This window comes from Epinephelus fuscoguttatus, linkage group LG23, assembly GCF_011397635.1.
Source record: "Epinephelus fuscoguttatus linkage group LG23, E.fuscoguttatus.final_Chr_v1".
Lineage (NCBI taxonomy): Eukaryota > Metazoa > Chordata > Actinopteri > Perciformes > Serranidae > Epinephelus > Epinephelus fuscoguttatus.
In genome coordinates, this window is record NC_064774.1 from 14,298,016 (window position 1) to 14,320,777 (window position 22,762).

General features: G+C 40.4%; 3 protein-coding genes across 3 annotated transcripts in view; all 3 read left to right on the plus strand.

Annotated features, from left to right (window-relative positions):
* Positions 1-22,762, plus strand: part of intu (inturned planar cell polarity protein) — a 98,940-nt gene that overhangs the window by 13,075 nt on the left and 63,103 nt on the right. The gene's annotated exons all lie outside the window — the stretch shown is intronic.
* Positions 9,898-12,840, plus strand: LOC125884479 (interleukin-8-like). Its single transcript, XM_049569518.1, has 4 exons — positions 9,898-10,221; positions 10,401-10,509; positions 10,635-10,715; positions 12,012-12,840. Exons 1-4 carry the CDS (start codon positions 10,161-10,163, stop codon positions 12,145-12,147), a joined length of 387 nt encoding a protein of 128 aa, XP_049425475.1. The 5' UTR covers positions 9,898-10,160; the 3' UTR covers positions 12,148-12,840.
* Positions 17,706-22,294, plus strand: cxcl19 (chemokine (C-X-C motif) ligand 19). Its single transcript, XM_049569519.1, has 3 exons — positions 17,706-17,840; positions 20,143-20,278; positions 21,603-22,294. The coding sequence occupies exons 1-3, from the start codon at positions 17,789-17,791 to the stop codon at positions 21,724-21,726; spliced, it is 312 nt and encodes a 103-aa protein (XP_049425476.1). The 5' UTR covers positions 17,706-17,788; the 3' UTR covers positions 21,727-22,294.

Here is a 22,762-nt window from a genome sequence, read left to right on the forward strand (position 1 = left end):
AGACAAACAACTTAGAGCATGTGTGACAACATGTCCTCAACTCAGGGTCAACTTTTTAGCTTTTGTCAGAGCTTTTAGCAGCAAATGGAGCTGATGTTTAGAAGGTCATTCACACAGAAGACCATCATTGAACTAAGAAAGGATTTGCAATCTTTCTCCCACATATGACATATTAGGTCAAGTGATGACAACTGAGTCAGCTTTATTTGCTGATGAGGAGTGGGAGGCATGGTTCAAAGCTTGGATTTTCAAGTTAATTTTGTCAAACCTGCTGCTCCCATGATTCACTATGAATGTCAAAATCCTGACAGTGTTCAGGGTTGCACTGAGTTCAGTGTTTCCCTTAGGATTTTTTTCCAGTAGCAGTGCTGAAGTGCAATGTCCTCTCACACAAGGAGGGCTGTAGACATACTTGTACACAGCTGTAGATGTGGAAGTGTTTCAGTCTGTGTTGTGACACTAACATTGCTTGTAAAAACAATTGATGACTGTTAACAAGTTGAGTTACCTACATGAAAGTTGTATCCAAGTAGTTCAGTAGGTTTTTGAGTAATGACATCAAAACCAAAACCCTAACCCAATTGCCCTTAGTCTCCCCTAATCCACCCTGTGTTTCAAGCTGCACAGACAAAATGAATAGCTACTGGCGTCTGACGCTCAAAAAGTTGAAAATATTGTAACTTTTCAGAGTCTACGTGCGTCTAAAAACGTGCGTCTACAAAAACGCGCATCTTGAAAGATGCTGGAAAAACGCCTGTCTAAAAAGACGCTTGAACGCCAGTCAGATGTGCCGTATCATAGAAAAACAATGGTTTTACTGGCATCACGTTTCTGGCGTTTCATCTTGGTGTGATCGCTCCCTTAGACTGAAGTGCAGCATTTAAGACTGTCGGCCACAGTATTTTAATAGACAGACTTTAAAAGTTGAGAACCAGCTAGTATACAAAGATTCCCTGTCAGTCGTGCTGACACATAGGACAAAACAAAGCTAAATGTATACACTCGGAAAACAGCAGTGTGTTGCGGCCTCTACAGAAGCATTCAATGCGGTGTGTTTGTGTTTGTGTGTGTGTGTGTGTGTGTGGATGGCAAGCGAGGAGAAAGACTGTGTGTCTACACTCGGGGCAGGAAGGTAAGCTGGATGTCAGGTGAGCCGTAAACACGAGTGAATGTTCAGTTTGAGCTACAGTTTGTCAGAGTGGTCAGACCAGTCCAGCTGTTTTCGTGGTGCATAGAGCAATTGTCTCGTGTGTTTTGTTTCATCTGATCAGCCTTCAAACCGTTTAGAACAAGACAGGTGATAACGATCTGTGGCTGATTGATTGGCTGCTTACAGAAGAGACAGTGAGTTGAATTATGTATGGGGAGATTTTAATATAGCAGTGGTGCTGATCATTAACCTTTTACACAGAGATCGTCCCTTCTTTATGCCACCTTTGCATTTTTACACAGCACCAAAAAATGGCAGTATCATGACGCTGCAGTGTGTGATTTTAAATAGCAGTTTCTAAACAATAACAGTGACGTTAACATGTCACAATCATTTACCGTCACTGTTACATGGCGGTTGATCTCATCCTCTGCTCTGATGGTAACAAGCTCCCAGACCTCATTGTTTTCACAATGTTCAGGCATTTTTGGCTGCTGCTTGGCTTCTTTGAGTATGCTGCTAATGTCCCGCAGTGGGTCACATGCATAACACGTCGTCAAAACGTCACACCTGTGCTGCCCGTGATCCTTTGCTGACAGCTGTCCTGTTTACACAGACATCGTTTTGCCACTGTTTCTATTTCCGATGCTGCCTTAAATGCGAGACAACTATGTCCCCCCATTCAGTGATTGTACCTTTTATATGGAACGGTAAAGTGGTGTAATGGCGTGAATTCTTGCCTTAAAGAGGCAGTGTAAAAGGTGCTATTTAGGGGGAAATGCATGTAGGGTTAAAACTGGAATGCTTAGAGGTTGTTTTTTGTGTTTTTGTTGTTTTTCCGGGGCAGACGCAGAACCAGAAGTTGTCTGCTTCGGATGAACAGTTGAAAATGGCTGCATGGATGGAGTAAGTGCTAGCGTGGTTTATTAAGGGACAGTCTGAAAGGGTTTTTTTTAAGACTGGCAGACCCTGCTTTCCTGACATGATTCGGACCAGAAGGAGAACCTTGACGAGCAAGTCCTCAGAGTGTTGGGGTGTCCAGTTGTCCAGAGGCAGAAAAGGGCAGCGGTTGCTTCCGAATGTAGGGTTTGACCATGGCTTGGAGGTGGGAAGGAGGAAGAAGACGAAGAAGAATATATACTTTATTAATCCCTGAGGGGAAATTGCATTAAATGCAGAGATGTCAGACTGAGGGGGCTGCCCATGGACAGGCACCCCGAGTAGTTGAGGGTTCGGTGCCTTGCTCAAGGGCACCTAGGCATATCTCCATATTTGGAGGGGTACTTGACAGTTCCCAACCCAATTCCCTATGAAAGTTGCAGGGTGCAACTACAAGCCAGTGAAGAGAAGACAAAATGTGTTGTGTGGGAAAACTTGGTGAGTTTGGAAAAAAGGGACAAATCCTGGTGTTTTACAGAAGAGATCTACAATAGTGTTATACTGCTGCGATGTTTGATGAGAACATGAGCGAGTTCCTTCCTGTACAAGCTGGCATCAACACAGTGTTTTCAGTAGTGATAGACAGGTCTCAATGCATGCCTTCCTACCACAAAACCAAGACAAGTTCAGTCAAGGTTCCGTGCCATTAAATCTTCCCGGAGATGTTTGGCAGTGATGAAATAATCAAGTGATAGCCATTTTAAAAAGTTGCCTCAGTGCCAATGTTTTTTTCGCTCACTTAAATAAACTGAGCTGAGAATAGAGAGAGATAAGGTGGAGACACTTCAAAGGTACTTGGGGGCACTTGGTCCAATGGCATTTTCATCTGGGAGCACTTAAACCAACCAGAAGAGGGGTTATTTAAGGCCCCTGTTGTCCTCCTTTCCCATGATGAGTTTTTCCTTAGAAACCTGCTGCATATTTATTTTGTTATGTGTCTTTTACTCAGATTGTATTTATCTGCTGGGACCATTACTTGAGTATAAACTTAGGTTAACTAAAGACATTGAGAAACAACTCACTGACGGGATGGCTCTTCTCTGTAAGGGAAGTTCTTTATTATAGGATTTCTGTTTTACTCTGACTCATGTTGCTCAGGTTTCGTTCTGTCTCAACTGTAACTGAAACCAGCATTTCAAATAGCTTCACTTGTTTTAAAATGAAAAAAATATTATTAAGATATTACAATACGAGTTCTGATAACAGCACTCTTAAAGTGATACAGATACCATTAAAGTACTTCCATTGAAATAATCCTTCCATATTTTATATCAGTGGTTCTCAAATGGTGTGATGCCAGTCCAGGTGTGCCGTGGGATTTTGTGATAACCACACATTATTATGGTGATATTTAACTGGTCCTTTACAAAAAGTTATGGATTAATTTTTAATTAACTATATCAGTATGTTGTGTGCACCCGTTTCTTAATAAAGAGGCAATCTCTCGCTGTTGTGCAAAGATACAAATACAGGTTTGCCTTGGCCACAGAAAGTCTGAAAACCACTGTTTTATATTTAAGCAATACATCACGACAGGCCGTGGTATACGCTCATTATACCACAGCTGAGGGGCGTTCTTCGGCCCGACGCGAAGCGGACGAAAACCCCCTCAGCTGTGGTATAATGAGCGTATACCACGGCCTGAAGTGATGTATTGCTTTTATAAAACGGTTACCAATAGTGGAAATATGAAAGAGGAATACACAATTTATTTCATGTAGTTTTTATTTAATAAGAAATACATATTATCCAATAAAAATAGTCCCACTGTGAAAAAAAATAGTCCCACCTCTCCTGACGTTAGCTCTGTATGTCGTCTTTTCCTCGGCTTTTTCTCAGGAGAAAGTCACTGTTCAGTCCACTCTACCGTTGTCAACCCTCCCTGGAGGTGAAAGTTAACCTTAAACATGTGAATTCAACTAATTTAGTCTATTTGTTAATGTCGTCAAAACACCACCGCCAAGTTTTGCTACCTACTGTAGCCTAGTTGGTTGTTGTCATGGAAACATAGTTGCTTCTCTGACAATAATGACAATACTGAAGAGGAATACACAATCAATTTAATGTAGTTTTTATTCAATGAGAAAGACATAGCCTATTATAAATAAATAAATATTTTAACCTTTTCGAATAAATAAATAAATGAAAAATTACAGCTTTTACTCCATACCATTAGACTTACAATTATTTACATTCATTTCTGCAGTTACTCCATAACATTAGACTTAGATTTTATTTACATTAATTTCAATATTTCCGTGGATTGTGCATCCACTAAAAAAAAAAACTGTGTAGCGTCGGGTAGACCACTTGTACTTTCAGGTGGAGCGGTTGTATAGTGTGTGTGTGTTTGTGTGTGTGTTTGTGTGGCGAGGATGTTGCTCCACTTTCTGCGGTCTTCCTGATTTGGTCTCCAGTAGCTCTGTAGAGACGTTTCACATTTGTGACCGCTCACAGTCATGATCTGTCTGGTGTCGAGGCCTGCATCAGACAGCTTTTGTATGGTGGTGCTGCGGAGGCAGTGGTTGGTGTATCTCTGCTGTGTGCCAGCTTGCTTGCAGAGTCGGGGCAACATTGTAGCAAGGTGATTGACGCCCATCGGCTCTCGTGTAAACCTGAATGTTACCACACATATTTTAGTTGTCATGTAAATTTACCTTTCATCTAAATATGCACTACGCATGATACACTTACCAAACTTTGTCAAACTCGCAGTTCACATTTTTTCTTGGATGTAGATAAAATGCTGGTGCGTCAGGAGGCAGGAGGGAGAGGTACTTTGCCAACGAGGACACAGGGCAGAGAGGATCACCAGGCAGTTCGTACATAAATCCCCTTGTGCTCTCTCTGTTCCTTCCTTGTGGGTCGTTGTGGTTTTTAGTATGTTCGTTGAATGTCAGCATTGCATATTTCAAACTGTTTTCGTCCGCTTTGATTATAAATGACGAGGATTTGAGCCGACGATTTCCTTCGTTTCCTCTGCGCCCAAAGTGCAGCTGCGTATCAAACCAAACTTTATTAACCAAGCCTACTGGAGTGTTTGGATTCAGGACCCGCTTTATGGCGTTGAAGTCAGCATCTGTAATTGATGTGTGATGTACTGTAGTGTCAAGTCCTTTCTTCCTCAACATTTTCACAACGCCAGTGAACACATTATTAGACGTTGTGAACTGTGTCTTTGAGGAGGCACCAGGAGAGGCTGAGTGGGGGGTCGTTAACGTATCTGTTGAGTCCCGCGCAGAGACTGATGTAGCTGTTCAGTCCGTATAGTTCACCTTTGCAGTTTCTGACAGTGCCATAAAATTCTCTTAAAATGTCATTGAATTGTTGTTTAGACACTGTCTGAAAGTCTACGGCCGCACCTTTATCTTGGCACCAGTCTTCAAAGCACTTCACTGCCCACTTGGTCTGTTTAACTGTATTGGCCTCACTTCTCTCCTTCTCCAGTTGGTCAACCTCTCCAGATGTCAGCTCTGCATGTCGTCTTTTGCTCGGCTTTTTTTTCGGAGACAGGCACAGGCACAAGTTAATCGTGAACATGCTTAATTGTTAATTGTTAACGCTGTCAAAAAATAAACCTAAAAACCAGCTACTTTTTGCTACCTGCTGTAACAGTTGGTTGTTGTCATGGATACATTGTTGCTTCCCTGACGCGGAATGATATGCTGTGATAAGGCTTTAGAATAGTAGCTGTGGTATACGCTCATTATATCACAGTTAACAACCAATCAGATTGCAGGATTTCATCTTTCCGTTTTATAAATATATATATTTTTATCAGATGCCACAGGCGTCTAGTTTAGCCAAGGGCTGCCCCTTGAAAGTCAGAGATTGGAATAGTCAGTCTGAGACCCCTCAGTACAGGTCGAGTCAATTCAAGCAGCTGTATTTTGTTGTTGTCTTTTACTACTAGTCGGTGTGCCAGACTTGAAATAATCCCTGAAAAACACACTGCCTTACATTTAAATCTTTAGGAGATGGGTGTTTTGGGCATGACACCAACAACACAGTAAATGAGCAAGAACGTCATTTAAAACCCATTTTCATATTGCACACACTAAACAAAAAACACCCTCTGGCTGTTCTCAGTTGTCTCAGGATGAAAGTATTCAAGTACTGTCCAGGAAAAATAAAGCAAGGTAAAGTGACAGTAGTGATTATCACCAGCTTAATGCCACTTAGTGTTTGTATTGATATAGAGGTATAAATATATTTCAATAAATGATATGATGAAATATCACTTTTATTCATGCTTTTTCTTTTTTTTAATTTCAAAGATAAGCGATCATTCCCGTCAGGAGTGAAGATGAAGCAACTGATATAATTGAAAGACAGCATGTCTCTTGGCTGGCACCTATGTTGAATTCCAACAGGATTAACTCCCACACACGTAGACGCATGTACTTAAAGCTGTATATCACTTAACACTGCTGACAGTTATCTGGAACACCTCTCCACCGTGTTTGCTGTTAATCATAAACGATTTCACAAGGGTTAGGTAATTGTCATTGTACAAAGCAGGGTTGCACAATAAAGCTGTCCCCTTATACTATGCATGAGAAAGCAAACCAAAACAAGCTGTTATACAACACAAGTTCAGTGTGTTGCCCCTACCAGTATTGATATGCTTGAGGTGATAAGTTGTAAGTCAAATGTGTGTGATGGGTGTAGTGTGCGCAGGTGTGTGTGTGTGTGATGCAGTCTCATAGTTCACAGGTCAGAATGAGGAGATGCTACCAAATGTGGCTTGAATTTAATTCACATTCCATGTGTCATGACTGCTGAGGTGTATGCATCATTAAAGTTATGCATACACCTCATTACTACTGACTGTTGCAACACGCATACTGTAAGCAATTACAATCAGTTACATCAAATAACAAATGCTCATTGTGTTAATTCCCTCCGCTTTCTTTCTCAGTTCATGTTTTCTTTCATTTGTAAAACAAAACAAATTAAAAAGACAATTTTGGTCGAAATTTGATTTGAAAAATATTAAGTAATTACCCTTTAAATTCAGAATGCTGTTAGGATGGATGGCCACAAGCTGATAGTGATGCAATGTTAAAGGGAAATTTCAGTTTATTTCAATCTGTCTCCTATTGTCCTAAATTTGTTTCAAGTGACTAGTGACATAGAAATAATAGTTAGCATGTTAGCCGTTAGCCTAGATACAGTCAGGGTGCATAGTAGCATCAGACCTGTTAAAACATAAGTGAACGGACATACTTACAGTGCAAAGTTAGTCCACTAAACAAGCTTTTTTTCCACAAAGACCGCCTCATATTGTTAGGATAAATGTCAGAGAACATATAGAAAACGACATGGCCGAAATAACGCGAGAACAAGCAGCGATCTCATAGCGTGCCTGAACAAGCAGCAACAGCTGGAAGAACCGGACAGTAGAATGAAATGTTCATTCATTTATTTTATGAAAGATTTATAGAATAATGGCTGACTTTTTGCCAGACTTCGACTTTGTGGAGGAGGAATTTGATTTTGCAGAGTTTGATGGCCGCCCTTATTTATTTGAGCCAGAAGACATTGACGAAGAGCTTTGTGAAATTGAAGAACGGAGGAGGAGAGAGAGAGAGAGATGCGCAACAGGTAGAGGACGAGAGAGGAGGAATGGCTGCTGCAAGGCTGCGTAGCTCTGGAGATTGGTGGTGTACCTGTGAATGCTGTGCCCCAGTGCCCACAGAAGAGGAATGCCTCTGTTGCAAGGAATGGGACCGGTTGCAGCCTTATTTTCAAGGTCTGGATGTGACCGAGGACGAGACACCTCCACCTGGAGTAGTATCCAGCTGGGCTTTATCTAGAGCTGGCGAGATATATTTCGGCTGCGCTTTGGAAAGCAGAGCTAGATGGTAAACAAACATAGCACCACACCGGTAAGGTAAGACAACATGTTTACATGTTGTTTTCTATATGTTCTCTGACATTTATCCTAACGATATGAGGCGGTCTTTGTGGAAAAAAAGCTTGTTTAGTGGACTAACTTTGCACTTGAAGTATGCCCGTTCACTTACGTTTTAACAGGTCTGACGCTACTATGCACCCCGGCTGTATCTAGGCTAACGGCTAACATGCTAACTATTATTTCTATGTCACTAGTCACTTGAAACAAATTTAGGATGATAGGAGACGGGTTGAAATAAACCGAGATTTCCCTTTAAGAATTTGCAATACCTTGACAAAAAACATATGTTAAACTAATGTCTTATTGATAGCTTTGTCCAGAGCTTTTCAGCTCCACATGCCGTCTTCCTCAGCAGAGTTTGCTCATCTGTCAAAGATGAATCCCATACACGACCACCTGCTATCACATGACCAAAGCTCCATTCATAGGACATGTGAGTACAATTAGGGAGATGTTTCGATCCAATCTCAAAGATCGGGATTGGGGTTATTGAGCTACATAGAGCAGCGGTGTTAAACTCATTTTAGCTCACGGGCCACATACAGTCTGATTTGAGTGCAGGTGGGCCAGACCAGTAAAACCATTGCATGATATCCAATAAATAACAAACACCTTCAAATTTTTCCCCTTTTTTTGTTTAAAAAATTACCCTTTAAAAGCGCTCATCCATTTACAAAACAGATGACAAACAGCCTGTGATGTTCTCAGAAGAATAAATGCAATTTCAACAATATTTCTCAACCCACATTACACACACTTTAAACACACATTAAACACACATTTAACATGGCTTAACTGAGACAGTTTCAAACACAAGTACACAAATCAGCTTCACTATAACTCACAGCATTCACAGACAAAGCACTTGTATTTATCTGGACACATTTTCCCCACAAATACAACATGCTAATGTTATTAGCACATCATTAGCATTGCTCCAAAAATACACAGAAGAGATTGGTCTGGATTGTCGTGGGAGTGTGTGCCGGTGGCAAAAAAAAAAGACTTGACAGTTCATACTCGATATCCATGATACAGTCATTTTATACGTCCCACATGGAACAAGCTGCAATACATCAAGTATAATCAGTGTATTGCCCACCCCTTCCTCTACATATTTCTACACAGAAATATTTGTTCATGTTTATTTTAAAAGTACAGAGACAAACTCACAGACTAATTTAATACCACATTTCATTTTAAGACAGCTTGCAGTGCTTGTCCTTAGATGGGCTTTGAAATGACAGAAGGATGCTAAATAGTGCAATCACAGTGCAGAACAATACAGAGGTTTTTAGAGGTTAGTACTGCTGAGTAGTGCATGATCACTCCTGAGAAGCTGATCCAACTTGGCTTGAAAATAACCCCAGCTGTAAAACATTTGAGTTCCACGGAAGAAAGAAAGACCAATATCTTAAGTCTCTGCAGTTTTGGTCATTGGAACTGAGTGCCAGCACAAATATTTTAGACCACCAGCAACAGCAAGCACAGGGGAAGTAAATGCATAGATGTCTAGACACTATCCAACAGTTTTTTTTAAAGAATACTTTAGTTTTGTGCATGTGGCACCTGCTCTACCAGGTGAGCTACTCAGCGCCCCAGACGTTATGTGACTGTTTAAAATAAAGGTGATTGTGCTATTAGGATGACCATCCACTGCAGAGAAATCCTGAATAAATACACAAGAGACCAGAGGTGGATTTGACAGATTCTCAAGGACAGAGATTTTTATCGTGACTCATGAGCAATGGCATTTGGGAGTGTGCACAAATCATGAAAAATCTGCAGCAATGATAAAAACAATAGTGCATCTAAGGGCATGATTCAGCACAGCCCTGAAAGAGGAGGAAGCCTTTAAAAGGAAGTGTCAAGTGACATCAAGGGTCGATTCTGTGGAAAAGTGAACAGATTGGGTGGGAATAGAGGAGATTGGATCGTTTTCAACGACTTCTCAGGAAAAACGTGTTCATGCAGCTTTGCTTATAAAAGGAGGTGCAGAAAACATGGGGCTCACATTCCTGCACACAGCACAGAGAAACTCTCAAGTCTGAGGAGAGGATATCACTGCAGTTTGAGACACATAGGATACAGGGGATTCTGCAGATCCTGTTTTTAAAGATCACTCCTTAATTTCTACTATTTAAGACAAGCATGAATACTGCAATCCAGTGCATCATCTTCCTGGCCTGCGCCGTCACCTGCAGTTCAACAAGTAAGTGTGCTAATTTATTGGATCATGGAAAGCTTTTCTTGTTGTATTTCTGCATTTATGTGGCTTTAAACGAGCTAAACTGACTAACAAACATCTCCCTCTTGGCCTTGCATATCAGGAAAATATGAAAACTGTTGCAACTCCACAGATTATTTACACTGTTGTCTTCAATTTTCCAGCTATCGTCGACTGCCGGTGTTTAAAAACAAGCAAATCTGTAAAGCTCTCTCTCATCCTCGATGTTGTTGTGTTCAATCCTCGTCCACACTGCAGCAAGAAAGAAGTCATGTGAGTATCTGCAGTAATGTGAACTAATGTTCCACGCAGTTGTGTTTTTTAGTGTTGATTTTCAGTAATCTGTAAGTATTGCACAGAGAGCTGTTTTGCATTAAGGCTTTGTCTTTCTCCTGCAGTGTCAAATATAAAAACAAGACCTCAGAGTGTCTTCAACCCGACACAAAATACACCAATGCAGTCCTACGAACAATACAGAAGTAAGTACAAATACAAGCTTTTCTTGACATTGTTCAACACAGTGTGAACTAATACTTCTGCAGTTAGATGACTGTCAAACAAAAGTGCACGAGAGGGTAGAGGGATTTCATATTCATTTCAAGCAGAGGTCAGCAGTCACGTTGTAGCGTTGCTCTGTGACACTCTGCACATCAGGTCTACATCATTGTCAGTGTGCAGGAAAGATAGAAGAACTAACGTTGAATTTATCCTGCGACTGCTGGAGTAGAAGCAGCTGATACAGAAGGAAAAGAGGCTCCCGGTGACCACATCTTGTGCACTTGAGTTAAAAAATAATCCTGTTTAGTTAAGAGCCAGGGTTCCTAATGAAAGGGTCGATGTGTCCTTAACTCTTTACCCCATAGAACGCCTACTAGAAGCACCCTTATAGAACATTCTAAGGCTACCCAGGGAATTATTTGAATAAAAACTAAATGTTATTATAAAAGGATGTTACACTCCACCAAACTACATGAAACATAGACATGTCATATATCTCTAGAAACCTGAGGCTCTAAACTATCTATTTATGAGGATTTCAATGTGTTTTTATTCATTTACCAGTAAGTCATCACCATTTGAAAGCAAAACACGGAACCTGTTCAAATGGGCGTCAAATGTCGTCTTTATGGACATGCCAGGGGCATCAAAATCTCCGTAAAGCATTTTTAGCTCTACTCGTCACTAATGCTAACGTAATTAGTCAACTAGGATCCATTGTCGTGGTGGACACACGGATTCCCTGATTCAACAACGTCCTGTATACTGTATGTATGTACTATGTGTGCGCTCCCTCTTCTTTCTTCCGTCCCTGGATGATGTCCTGCCTGACATCGTAGTTTATTTTTACTTCGCTCCCGGCTAAACCCATAGCTTAAAGTTAACATGACTTAACATAACGAGCGCCAATAAAATAGCTCAGTCAAAAACTTTTCGTTAAACGTAAGATGAAAAGATGAAAATGAATGATTTGTTTTGAGTAAAGTTCTTCACAATGAAAAAATAGCGCTCGACCATGATTATTTCTTCAGGACTTGAATTTGATGACAAGGGGTTGCAAGCTGGCATGGGTTCTTTTAAGGGACGAGAGACCAAAAAAGTTGGCCATCACTTTTTAAGTGCATCACTAGCATTGAATGAAGTGTGTCAAAGTATTGTGAATCAAAAATAGCTGAATTACAAGCAGACGAACCTTCATTTTAAGGTGTCACAAGCTAACTGTTTCAGAGGATTGAAATTTCAAATTAAATGTTAAGCATGGTATCCTTTCTTTACAGGCAGAAGGCAGACCTTGCTGCTAAGATGAACGCCACCAGCCTCAAGACGAGCACAGAGCCAGCCACAGTGTCGGAGACAGTGTCAGCCACAGTGTCAGCCACAGCGTCAGCCATAATAATGGCAACAGCATCATAATTCAAACATGTTTATCATCCTTACAGTTAAACCAAGGTATCCATCTTGTACACCTTTCCAAAGGTGTGGTTGTTGTAGTCGTGTTTGTTTCTGCAACATCAATCACGAGCACTACAGCACCAAAACAAGTAAAACTGTTTCACTTTACTTGTTTTGAGCTTTGCACACTGGCAGCTAAAAGACATAATAGTGTGAAATGGTTAATAGTCCAGCAGACGTAACTGAGCATTGGCACATTTGGGAGACAGTTTGTAAAGCCAGAGAGGTGTCCGTATGCAGAATATTCATGTGGGCAAACAACGTGCATGTAAACTACGGGGTGTGAATTATGTGCAGTGATGAGACAGCCGTACGGTGAATGATATTGTATACATCCACACTATTGTGCTCTTATTACATCCTGTAGCAAATAGCATGTAGCAACAAACAGTCTGTTTGTGATGTCATTCAAGGTGGCGCATTAATAATGTGAAGGTCAGTAATGACTATAAATATGATGGTAAATGTGAACTGTGTTTCTGTCTGTGGCTAATATGTTAAAGCATCATTTGTTCATCATTTAAATGATTCTATGTATGTATGCATCACGCTGTATGTGTGCCGTGTTTGTTTTTTGTGGGGTGAAATCATGATGTACAACTCTGATTCTTGACGTGTGACACTGTTGACAGAAAACCGCAAAACCAATAAATGTGGGGGTTGTAAAATCAGCTGACATCTTGGCATTTTATTTGAAATTAACAGTTTACACATGAAAGCACTCAATGAAATGGTTACAGTGCAGTCATCTTCTAGATGGCTGCATTGTAATCAGTATTTGCAGCATATATTTTCAAGGTGTAATTATGCACATAGACTAAGGTGCAGGTGTATAATAATAATTATCATAATAAAATGTGTTTAAAGCACCTTTCAAAACACAGTTACAAAGGACTTCACAATAAAGCTGGACACATCAGCTTTTATCAATTTCTTGCCCACAGCCTTTTTTTTTTTTTTTTTTTTTGCCATTTGTGTTTTCAATTTGCTCAGGATTCAAAGGTTTAAATGCTTATGAAAGGCATCTGAATGCAGTACAAGAAAACTGATGTCAACGGCCTTGTGAAGGACCTCTTCAGAGGTTAAATACCTGGGTTTTTCCACACCAGTTTGTCAGACTAGTTCCAGCCCAGTCAGACTAGCATGAACTGATGAAGCCTCTTGAATAAGAGGTGAAACGTCTTCAAAGACAAAACTAAGTCCAGTTGCGTTCGATTCAATTGCCTTAAGATTAATTAGAAAACTTACAGAAACCACAGTCAGTGTCACAACTGAAGGACAGAGCCAGAAACTAATCAACACTAAGGGATCCCAAGTCTCCTAACTTCCTTCCTCATTTCCTTCACTTGCATCTTGTCTTTGCGTCATAGTCCTTCCCATCAGTGATGCACCCACAGACACAAAGGAACCATGCGAGGAGTGGGAAAATGGGGAACTGTGATTTATAGAGAAATGAGACGTTCCTCTGAAGCTTCACGTGAAGTGACATCTGTCTGTAATGACGTCTGCAGCTGATCACAGCTGGATCAGCTGTCAGTCTGCTTCAACAGCTGGTTGTGTCTGCATACGTGTGCTAATACTACTAAAGACAGTTATTATTGGCAGAGCTGCAGTATTTTTCTCTGTTTCTGAAAAACCTGCACACGAATAACAACCTGCACTCTGTATTTAAACAGCATGTGTTTACAGTATTTATTCATTAATTACATCTGTATTTATTGATATTCTAATTGCGAATTCATGATTTAATAACCCAGAATATGATTATGATGTCTTTTAAACACTGGAAATAATTTATGAGGCCAAATGTTTCATGGAAAATTGAAATTCTGTAACTCATTAAACAGCAGCACAGGGGTTCCTGGTTCGAAACCAGGGTGGTGGAGCCCTTCTGTTTGCATGTTCTCCCTGTGTCAGTGTGGGTTTTCTCCGGGTACTCCAGCTTCCTCCCACAGTCCAAAGACATGCAGGTTAATTGGTGACTCTAAATTGGCCGTAGGTGTGAATGTGAGTGTGAATGGTTGTCTGTCTCTATGTGTCAGCCCTGTGATAGTCTGGTGACCTGTCCAGGGTGAACCCTGCCTCTCGCCCAGTGTCAGCTGGGATAGGCTCCAACTGCCTCGCAACCCCTAACAGGATAAGTGGTTACGGAAAATGAATGAATGAGCGAATAACTCATTAAACCTCAGGAATGCTCAGCCTCATGTGTGACTGAACAGAAATGATGATAAATGATCTTACAAGTATTTCTTGCTGATAGACAGACTCTTATATTCCCTCTGACTTTAATTGCATCCATAATAAACATTTAATGGGGGAAATGAGAGATAGGAAAAGTGGCCGCATACCTTGGAAGTGAACTGGGAAGCTAGAAATTTTTTTGGCATACGCACCAGGTGAGCAGCTCCCTTGGATTGAACAGGTGTCATCTCGGTATTTGATACATAGGTACTAATTTACGTTTGTGGTTGGCTTTCAAAAGATTTGCTCTCGTGTGTCATTGCTCCTCAGAGATCCCCACTCGCTCCTTGATCCTTGTTCCTCAGCTCCTTGATCCTTGTTCCTCAGAGCAGGCATAGGAGCCTTTAGACAAGATGATGCATCAGAACAACTCAAATAAAAGTCACATTTTATCAACATACACAATAGAAACAAACTTTTTCATCTTAGGATCTAAGTACTGGCCTCCATCACTGAACAGTTTAGGACAGAACAAACTTAAAAAGGATTGTCGTTGACATAGATGTTACCATATTTACATTAAACCAGTACAGTATACACAGTATGTAGAATGTTAGTCATTTTATGCTTTGGGTTATAGAAATTTTATTAAAATTTCCCTCAAGGTTGTTTTTCAGAAGATGACAATTTTGCCAAGTCATACTGTAATACATCATTTCATCCCTTATGATCATGTGGCCTTGAGGCTTCGCATGATGATCCCCTTTTAACCCACATTTACGACCCGAATGTCTGATAAAGACACATGCCTTAAATCATAAGAGACTAATATTTCTCAAGCCCTGTCTGAAAAGGCTGTGTCATCAAAAATATGATTTCAGCTGTTATCACTGTCTGTAATTTTATGTAACTAATGATAGTTGGCGAACAAATACAAGTAGATTAAAGTATGGAATTTAAACATTTGGACATTAACAAAACTAAAAGAGAATTTTCAGTGTGTTCAGTTTTTGTGGCTGCACAGCTTGTACAGTGTTTGTCCTACTAGTCAGTGAATGTTCTTTATTTTCACGAACAATGGACGCTTCAGTTTACGGTTATTCCCTTCATCTTAGCCCAGTTAAACATTATACATGTAGTTGTTTTGTATATTACTGTAAGTTAAAACTGAAGTTAAAGTGTTCAACACTGTTAATATCAAAACATTGTAAACTGAAATGATACATGACAAATGAAAAGAAAAACGGAACTGAAACATTTTCATTTTCATTCTTATGCGCAGGATAAAAATTTCGGGTAGTTTTACACAATGCTTATAGGAAATAAGTAAAAAAAATGACTCATGCCCCAAAGACTCAAAGCTGCATTAATCACTTTCCTTGAGCCACAGAACTTCAAAACCTATCAACAGTCTAACCATCACACACATATTAGGCATATTATGGCCCTATACAGTTGTAATTTATTAGCATACATTTGCCTTTTTACATGTCTAGTATAATCTGTTTGGAGTTGGGTTTCTGGCAACGTGATTAATGTGAGTCAATTAGTCACTTTTGTGCTCCTCCAACTCCTTAGGGAAATATCTGTTCCTTTAGCAGCTAAGTGCTTCACTGTATTTACCACATGGTCATGAACTCGGACCAAACAGCCTTTCAAGTGCTTTTTTTCTGGTGTTCGCTCCGCCAGTAGGAACGCTGAAGTGATGTACTGTTAGCTGGCTGGCGGTTGTTATTTTTGTTTTGACAAGACATATTGAAATTTATTTCTTAGGATAAACCTCTTGAGATGTATCGTCTCGTTTGTCCCAAAATAAAATCATGTTGTATTTCCACCATCGCATATTTGCTCAGTACAGCCTGGACCCCACTGCTCCAGAAGCTCCACCTCCTTTTTGCCGTTTCATCAGGGTCACCTTGATCGCTCTTGGTTTGGCCCCTCTCATTGGACCACTTTGCCTTTGGAGACCCTACCAAGAGCTATTTGCACCGCACAGCACAGCTCCCAGGGTCACACGGACACACAAACCCCTCCACATCGTTAAGGTGGCGAACTTTGGAAGGGCCAACAGGTCTGAGGCCATGGTTCTCTGTCGGAAAACAGTGGATTGCTCCCTCAGGGTTAGGAAAGAGTTACTGCCTCAAGGGAAGGACTTCGAGTATTTTGGGGTCTCGTTCACGGGTGAGGATAAAATGTAGCATGAGATGGACAGGCAGTATGGCGCGGCGTTGGCAGCAATGTGGGCACTGGGCTGGACTTTTGTGGTGAAGAGGGAGCTGAGCCAAAAGGCAAAGCTCTTGATTTACCAGTCCATCTACGTCTGACCCTCACCTATGGTCATGAGCATTGAATAGTGACTAAAGGAATGAGATCACAGATACAAGCGAACTGAAATGAGTTTCCTCCATAGGTTAGCTGGGCTCAGCCTTAGAGATAGGATGAGGAGCTTGGGCATCCTGAGGGAGCTTGGAGTAGAGCCGTTGATCCTTTGCGTGGTGGCCAGTTGAGGTGGTTCGGGCATCTGAGCAGTAGCCACCTGGGCGCCACCTGTTTTGTTGTGGGCCTAAAATCCAAAACAACGAGCTGAAAGAAACTAAAACGGTCAATAAGGCTAAGGGGAACTGCTAAATTGAGTGATATTTCTTGTCATTATAGCCATTGCTTACAAAAGAATATTGATTAATGCTACTTTAATACCCCCCTCATCCTCAAATCAATAATAGTTTCTAGAATAACAGCCAACCTGAAAAACATCCACAACACAAACTAGCATATAACAGAAAATTTGTAGAAATAATTAAAGTTTGTCAGAAGAAACACTTATGAACTATTTTCACATAGTAATCTTATTGTGCTGTATATACAGGGTCAGAACAAGCCCCCGGGTCAAAAAAACAACACAGTGTCATATGTGCAGTTGCCACGGGTCAAACTGAATTTGTTTACAGTATTATCTGTTGATCATTCTCCCATTTTTCCTCTTTTGGAGTCAAAGGGGGAAAACAGAGTTGAGTACTTCTACAGAGCTATGATGAACAGAAGAGAAACGAAGCAGTTGGCCGGCCATCCAGACAGACACACTCCGTCTGTGTGACTCATTTCTCTGGCCAACCGCGAACATGCTGTGTCTTAACCTCAACGGGGCCTCTCGTCTGCCCCTGAACTCACCGTCCCATGACTACCTTCTGCTGCACATGTGAATGCACCAAAGTGAAACCAACGTGCACACACACAAATACAGAGTGGGAGTTTTCTCAATTTCCCACAGCCAAGTTCATAAAGAGAGCACATGATCACTGTATGTACAAATACTGGAGAGCAAAATGTATATAAACAGTCCCAACAGCTGCATGACATCCATCTGAGGAGAAGAACTCTCAATAGAAGTAAGACCCTCGGAAGAAGCACCAAGATAAACAAGATGAAGCTCTGCATCCTGCTCATGCTCGGCACCCTGCTTGTCCTCGTTTATGGTAAGAGCACGACGTGATGATGGTTTCTGTGAGTCTAATGATACTAAACCTCATGAGTTTGGAATAACAGCTTAAAGTGTGTTGCTAAATCGTGGTACACTGACGTGTTTCCTGCAGAGTGGGTGATCCACTGCAACAGTCAGACAAACTCTGAAATATGTGATTCATTTTTCAAGCAAGAATGAATCCCTTGAGTTTTCCTGTATCTTAAAAGTTCCTGTAGAAGCATAGAAAGCATTACATTTTCTCTAAAAACTGTGTACTTAAATTATTGCTGATCACTTTCCAAAGCATGCGACAGCAAGAATATTTAATGTGTTTTTACAATATTTGAGGCAGCCAATTGTTTCCATTCCTTTCTCTATGGAATGACAATCAACTTGTCGAGTTCTGTTATTGTTTTGTCGTATTGTGAGTGCTAATCTGAAAAGTCTTTGTTGCATTACTACTCAAAAATAAGATCACCAGAAGTGGAGGTCATATTCAGATCCTTTAGCTGAGCTTAATTACTCGATTACAAAAAAACATTGTGTATTAAAAATTGTACTTGAGTGGAAGTACATAATCATGAGAAAAGTTATGATACTTGTATATCTAAAAGCAAAATAGCTTAGTCAGCGGCATGATCTTCTTTTCCGTGTTTTATTATTATATACTATAATTCTGAATATTAATTTTAAGTTGGTGGAGGTAGAGCTAATGTCAACTATATTACTGATTTATCTTTAAACAGACATTCCATCCCAAAATAGAACTAACCGCTACCACATGCACAGAAACGGGAACTACGCCTGCCAGCTGTATCACCGCGCAGAGGGAAGCAGCGTGCTCCTACTATGCAAGATGTAAACATTAATGGCATCATCCTCAGCTGGGCTGTAACATCAGCTAGCTCAGTAGTGCCACGTCAGCTAGCAGTAGATAGAATAGCTTGAGTAACCAGGTCATGATTTCTGGAAAGAGACATTGCTGTTGAGTTTTTCAGATTAGTTTTTGGTGCTTTGAGCACCACAAGTTGAGTGCCATCTAGTTCTATTATATCAGGGAGAAGGCAGACATCTCTACGGCTGATATCTCCAACACTCTGCAGCTCACACCAGAACAGTCTAGACTGATAAATAGCACTACAGATAAGAGGAAAAATGTGTTTGATTTTTGGGCGAACTGTCCCTTCAAGAATGCATCCCACTCAGTTAGTGGTGGGAATCATGATACGATATTATCACGATACTTAACTCATGACACAATATTATTGCGATTTTAAAAATTTACAATATGCTAATTATTGCCATGACATATATTGCAATTTATTGCCTTTTTTCCAGCTACAAATAACATCTCCAAAAGAAAACTTTGTCAAGCTTTGTTTTATTTAATAAGTTTCCAGTCTGTTCTTTTTGCGTCAGTCATTTTTATAGCAGCTAAATGTATCTAGTGAACTGAAAAAGAAAGACATTTTATTATTTTAGTAGGCTACCTAAAGTTAAATTTGAATTTGCAATATTAGTAATTTATGTAATAAAAAACAATACTTAGCGTCCATGTATCAACATTTCCACACAAAATATCACGATACCCTGCTGTATTGATTTCCTCTCTACATTCAATTAGGACACATTATAACACATTTACTGAAAAATAAAATATATGATAGGAGCACCAGTCCATCAAGGACCATCTGCGTAACTGTAACTCAGTCAAACTTTTCAGCCCTCAGTAACCTTAATCACACCATGACTTGTAGAATTTAAGTTGTAATGAACAGGAAGATGACTTTAGAGAAAAGAGGAAAGTAGCTATTACATGTTGTCGCAATGCTAAAGTAAAACAAGGAAGGGGAGGTTGCTATTACTTGCAATCAGTGTGGGAGGGTGAGGTCATGACTTTAAATATTGACAAATCAGATTTTTCTTGTTTCTTTGTTGGAAATACCCTACACACTGTGCAGTGTCATTGTTTAAGCTTGAAGTACACAAAGTATGTAACCACAGCATTTGTAACTGCTGGGCTTATAATGTCAGAAAACATGAGATAGTTGAACTCTTGTGGGCAGAGGCATTTTTTGTTTTGAATACCAAAGTAGCACAAGCTTAAAAAAAAAAACACTCAAGACCAAACTGGAAAAATCTGCATGTTCGGACCTTTCAAATAAAACTGCAACCAAAGCAAAAGACTGATGGAGTTCAAGTTTGTTTCCATGAGTGATTTAGAAAAACTCTGCCAAGATTCAGAGGCTTATGTAGTACAGTATGTTTGTCCTCCTGAAGTGGTTCAAATCTGACTGAATGTATGTTGATGACAGGAATGCCGCCGATCAGCAGGGACTACAACACACACTGTCGCTGCCTTCAGGTGGAGTCGAGGATCATCCCTCCAAGCAGCCTGAAGAGCATCAAGCTCGTCCCTGAAGGGCCCCACTGCCCAGATATGGAAGTCATGTAAGTGCTCTCATATACAGGACTGTTTACTGAAAGTCATCACACAAGGGTCAAACTGTAACATGATCTATTCATGTGTTGAGAAGACATAACAGATCCCCTTGGACTTACATTGGGAAAGAGATGTCTATAAATCAGTGGATACATTTTTTTGAGTGTCAAAACCCTAAAGAAATGACTCGTTTCACTGTCAAGATTCAATCCATTCAGTCCGATAACATTTGGAAAGTCTAAAAGAGCCCCAAGATTAAATTATTTCATCCACATTCACATTAGTGGAGCGCTAAACCTGAAGTTAGCTGCTCAGCTAGTGGAAGTTTGTCACTCTGCCGTGTTTGGCAGCTGCAAGTCTCTAGTGCACCTGATCTATGGGTCCAGTGATGCCGAAGCAAAGCTGATCATCCAGGTAATTTCACACCACAAAAATTAAGGTTTTTTGGCCACTGAGCAGCTTCCATAGGAATAAACAGGGCCCCGCCGCCAATGCTGTATCTAGTACTCTTGATAAGTCCGTGCACTAGCCACATTAACATGTGGATACATAGCGCCCGCTGCCCACCCTCTGGTCACTAGCTTAACTTAGCCTTGGCTGCCCTACACTGCACACCACCCCTGTTGGGTAGGAGCTAGCTAGCAGTGCTGCTCATTCACCAAGTACCACTGGAAATGCCATCCCGACCCATGGTGGTGGGACGGCATTGCTGCGGAAACATTGTGGCCAGCCTGTGTTCCCCCAGGTAGCTTACCTGTTGAGTAAGCTGATTCATTTTGCACCGCAGAACCCCTTTAGCATTGTTAACCATATTAGCACCACTTCCTGTGCTGACAAAGCTAGCTGTGCTAACATAGATAACATAAATAGCAATCGTAAAGGGGTTTAGTGATTCAAAGTTACACCGCTTACCCACCAGAGCTACCTGGGGCGACACCGGAGGGTGGGCCAGGACGGTGTTATCGGCAGTAATTGCTAAATGTGCCCCAAGCTAGCTCCCATCCAAAACAGGTGTTGTGTAATGCTGAATAGCCAAGGTTAATTAAACAGTGTAGCATGAATACTGTTAAGGCTTTGTTCTTTATGTCGTTCAGCATAGTGCTAGTAGTAAGACTAAACTAAAGAGTAGCAACATTAACAGACGTGTAACAGGTCAAAAATATTTTGGTAGTTGACAGATTAATGGTTAACTGTGACATCCCCAGTCATAAGGCTCCATGACAGTAAAGTTACCAGACTGTTGTAGCTGTTCTGTGCTCCTAGATTGATGATGTCAATGTTTTTAAAATCCTGTCTCTAACTGCAGTACATTTATTTAATTTTTTTGACCAGAGCTGGACTGTCGAACGGGGAGAAGGTGTGCCTGAACCCTCGGTCTTCCTGGGTGAAGAAGCTCGTCAACTTTGTTCTGGAGAAGCAGCAGGGAGGAGCACTTCCCAAGAATCAGGGCCAGTAAAACAGCACAAATTGAAAACATGCTGCAGTTAAAGCTGCTTGAAATAACGTGATTCTGCAAATATGAGCCATGCTGTTGTACTTTAATGAATAACAACCCAGTAACCCAGGTTGTTAAACTTAAATAACCTCTTATTGATGACATTGTTATTTCTGAATTTGTTTTATTTGCCAAATATTTTGTAAAGCATTTTTAAATACCTGTGATTATGCATTTATATTGTTGAAGTTTTAAAAAGAGCAAACAAGGACAGACAAGTGTGTGATTATATTAAGGAAGTAAGCAGTCATTAGACTTTGTGTGTGTGCGGTATTTAATTGTGCTTGTAAAAAGTCAAATGTGACTTTAAGAGTTTCTCTGTGTGGAAAGTTTTGTTGTATGACCCTTTGGAAAGCAGATACTGTAGCATGAAATGTGTAATACTCTAATATGTAACATATCATTTTGTGTATGACTGTGTAAAGCTTCTTCAACAATAGCAAGACATTACCACTTGCTTTGTTAAATTCCCCTTTCTGTGTCTAATTTGAGTTTGAAATAAAAACAAATATATATGTAAAAAGTAAAATGTGTCATTTCTGCTTTGCTGTTGCTCTGAATGTGAATCCTGCTGAACCATATTTGTACACATAGACCATTGAACAACAGCCAGTGGTTTTGCAGGTAAAAACTTTAGAATTAAAAACATTAAATGTACAGTAACAAGACCAAATTTACACATTGCATTAATATGCATTTTTCCTCATGCAGATACATTTAATGCCAGGAGTAAATGAGGTGAGGCTGTCCTGAGCCACAGTGGTACTTTGAGCTAAATGCAAAAATGTGTTTACCTTTCGCCCAATGTCAGCTGGTTACAGAAAATGAATGAATGAATGTTTATCATGTTGACCATCTCAGTTTAGCATGTTATCATCCCAACATTTGCTAATTATCACTAAACACAAAGTACAACTAAAGCTAAAGGTAATGTAGCAGCCAAAATAATATATACTTGCTTTTGCTTTCTTATAATTAACTTTATGTTATGGATAAG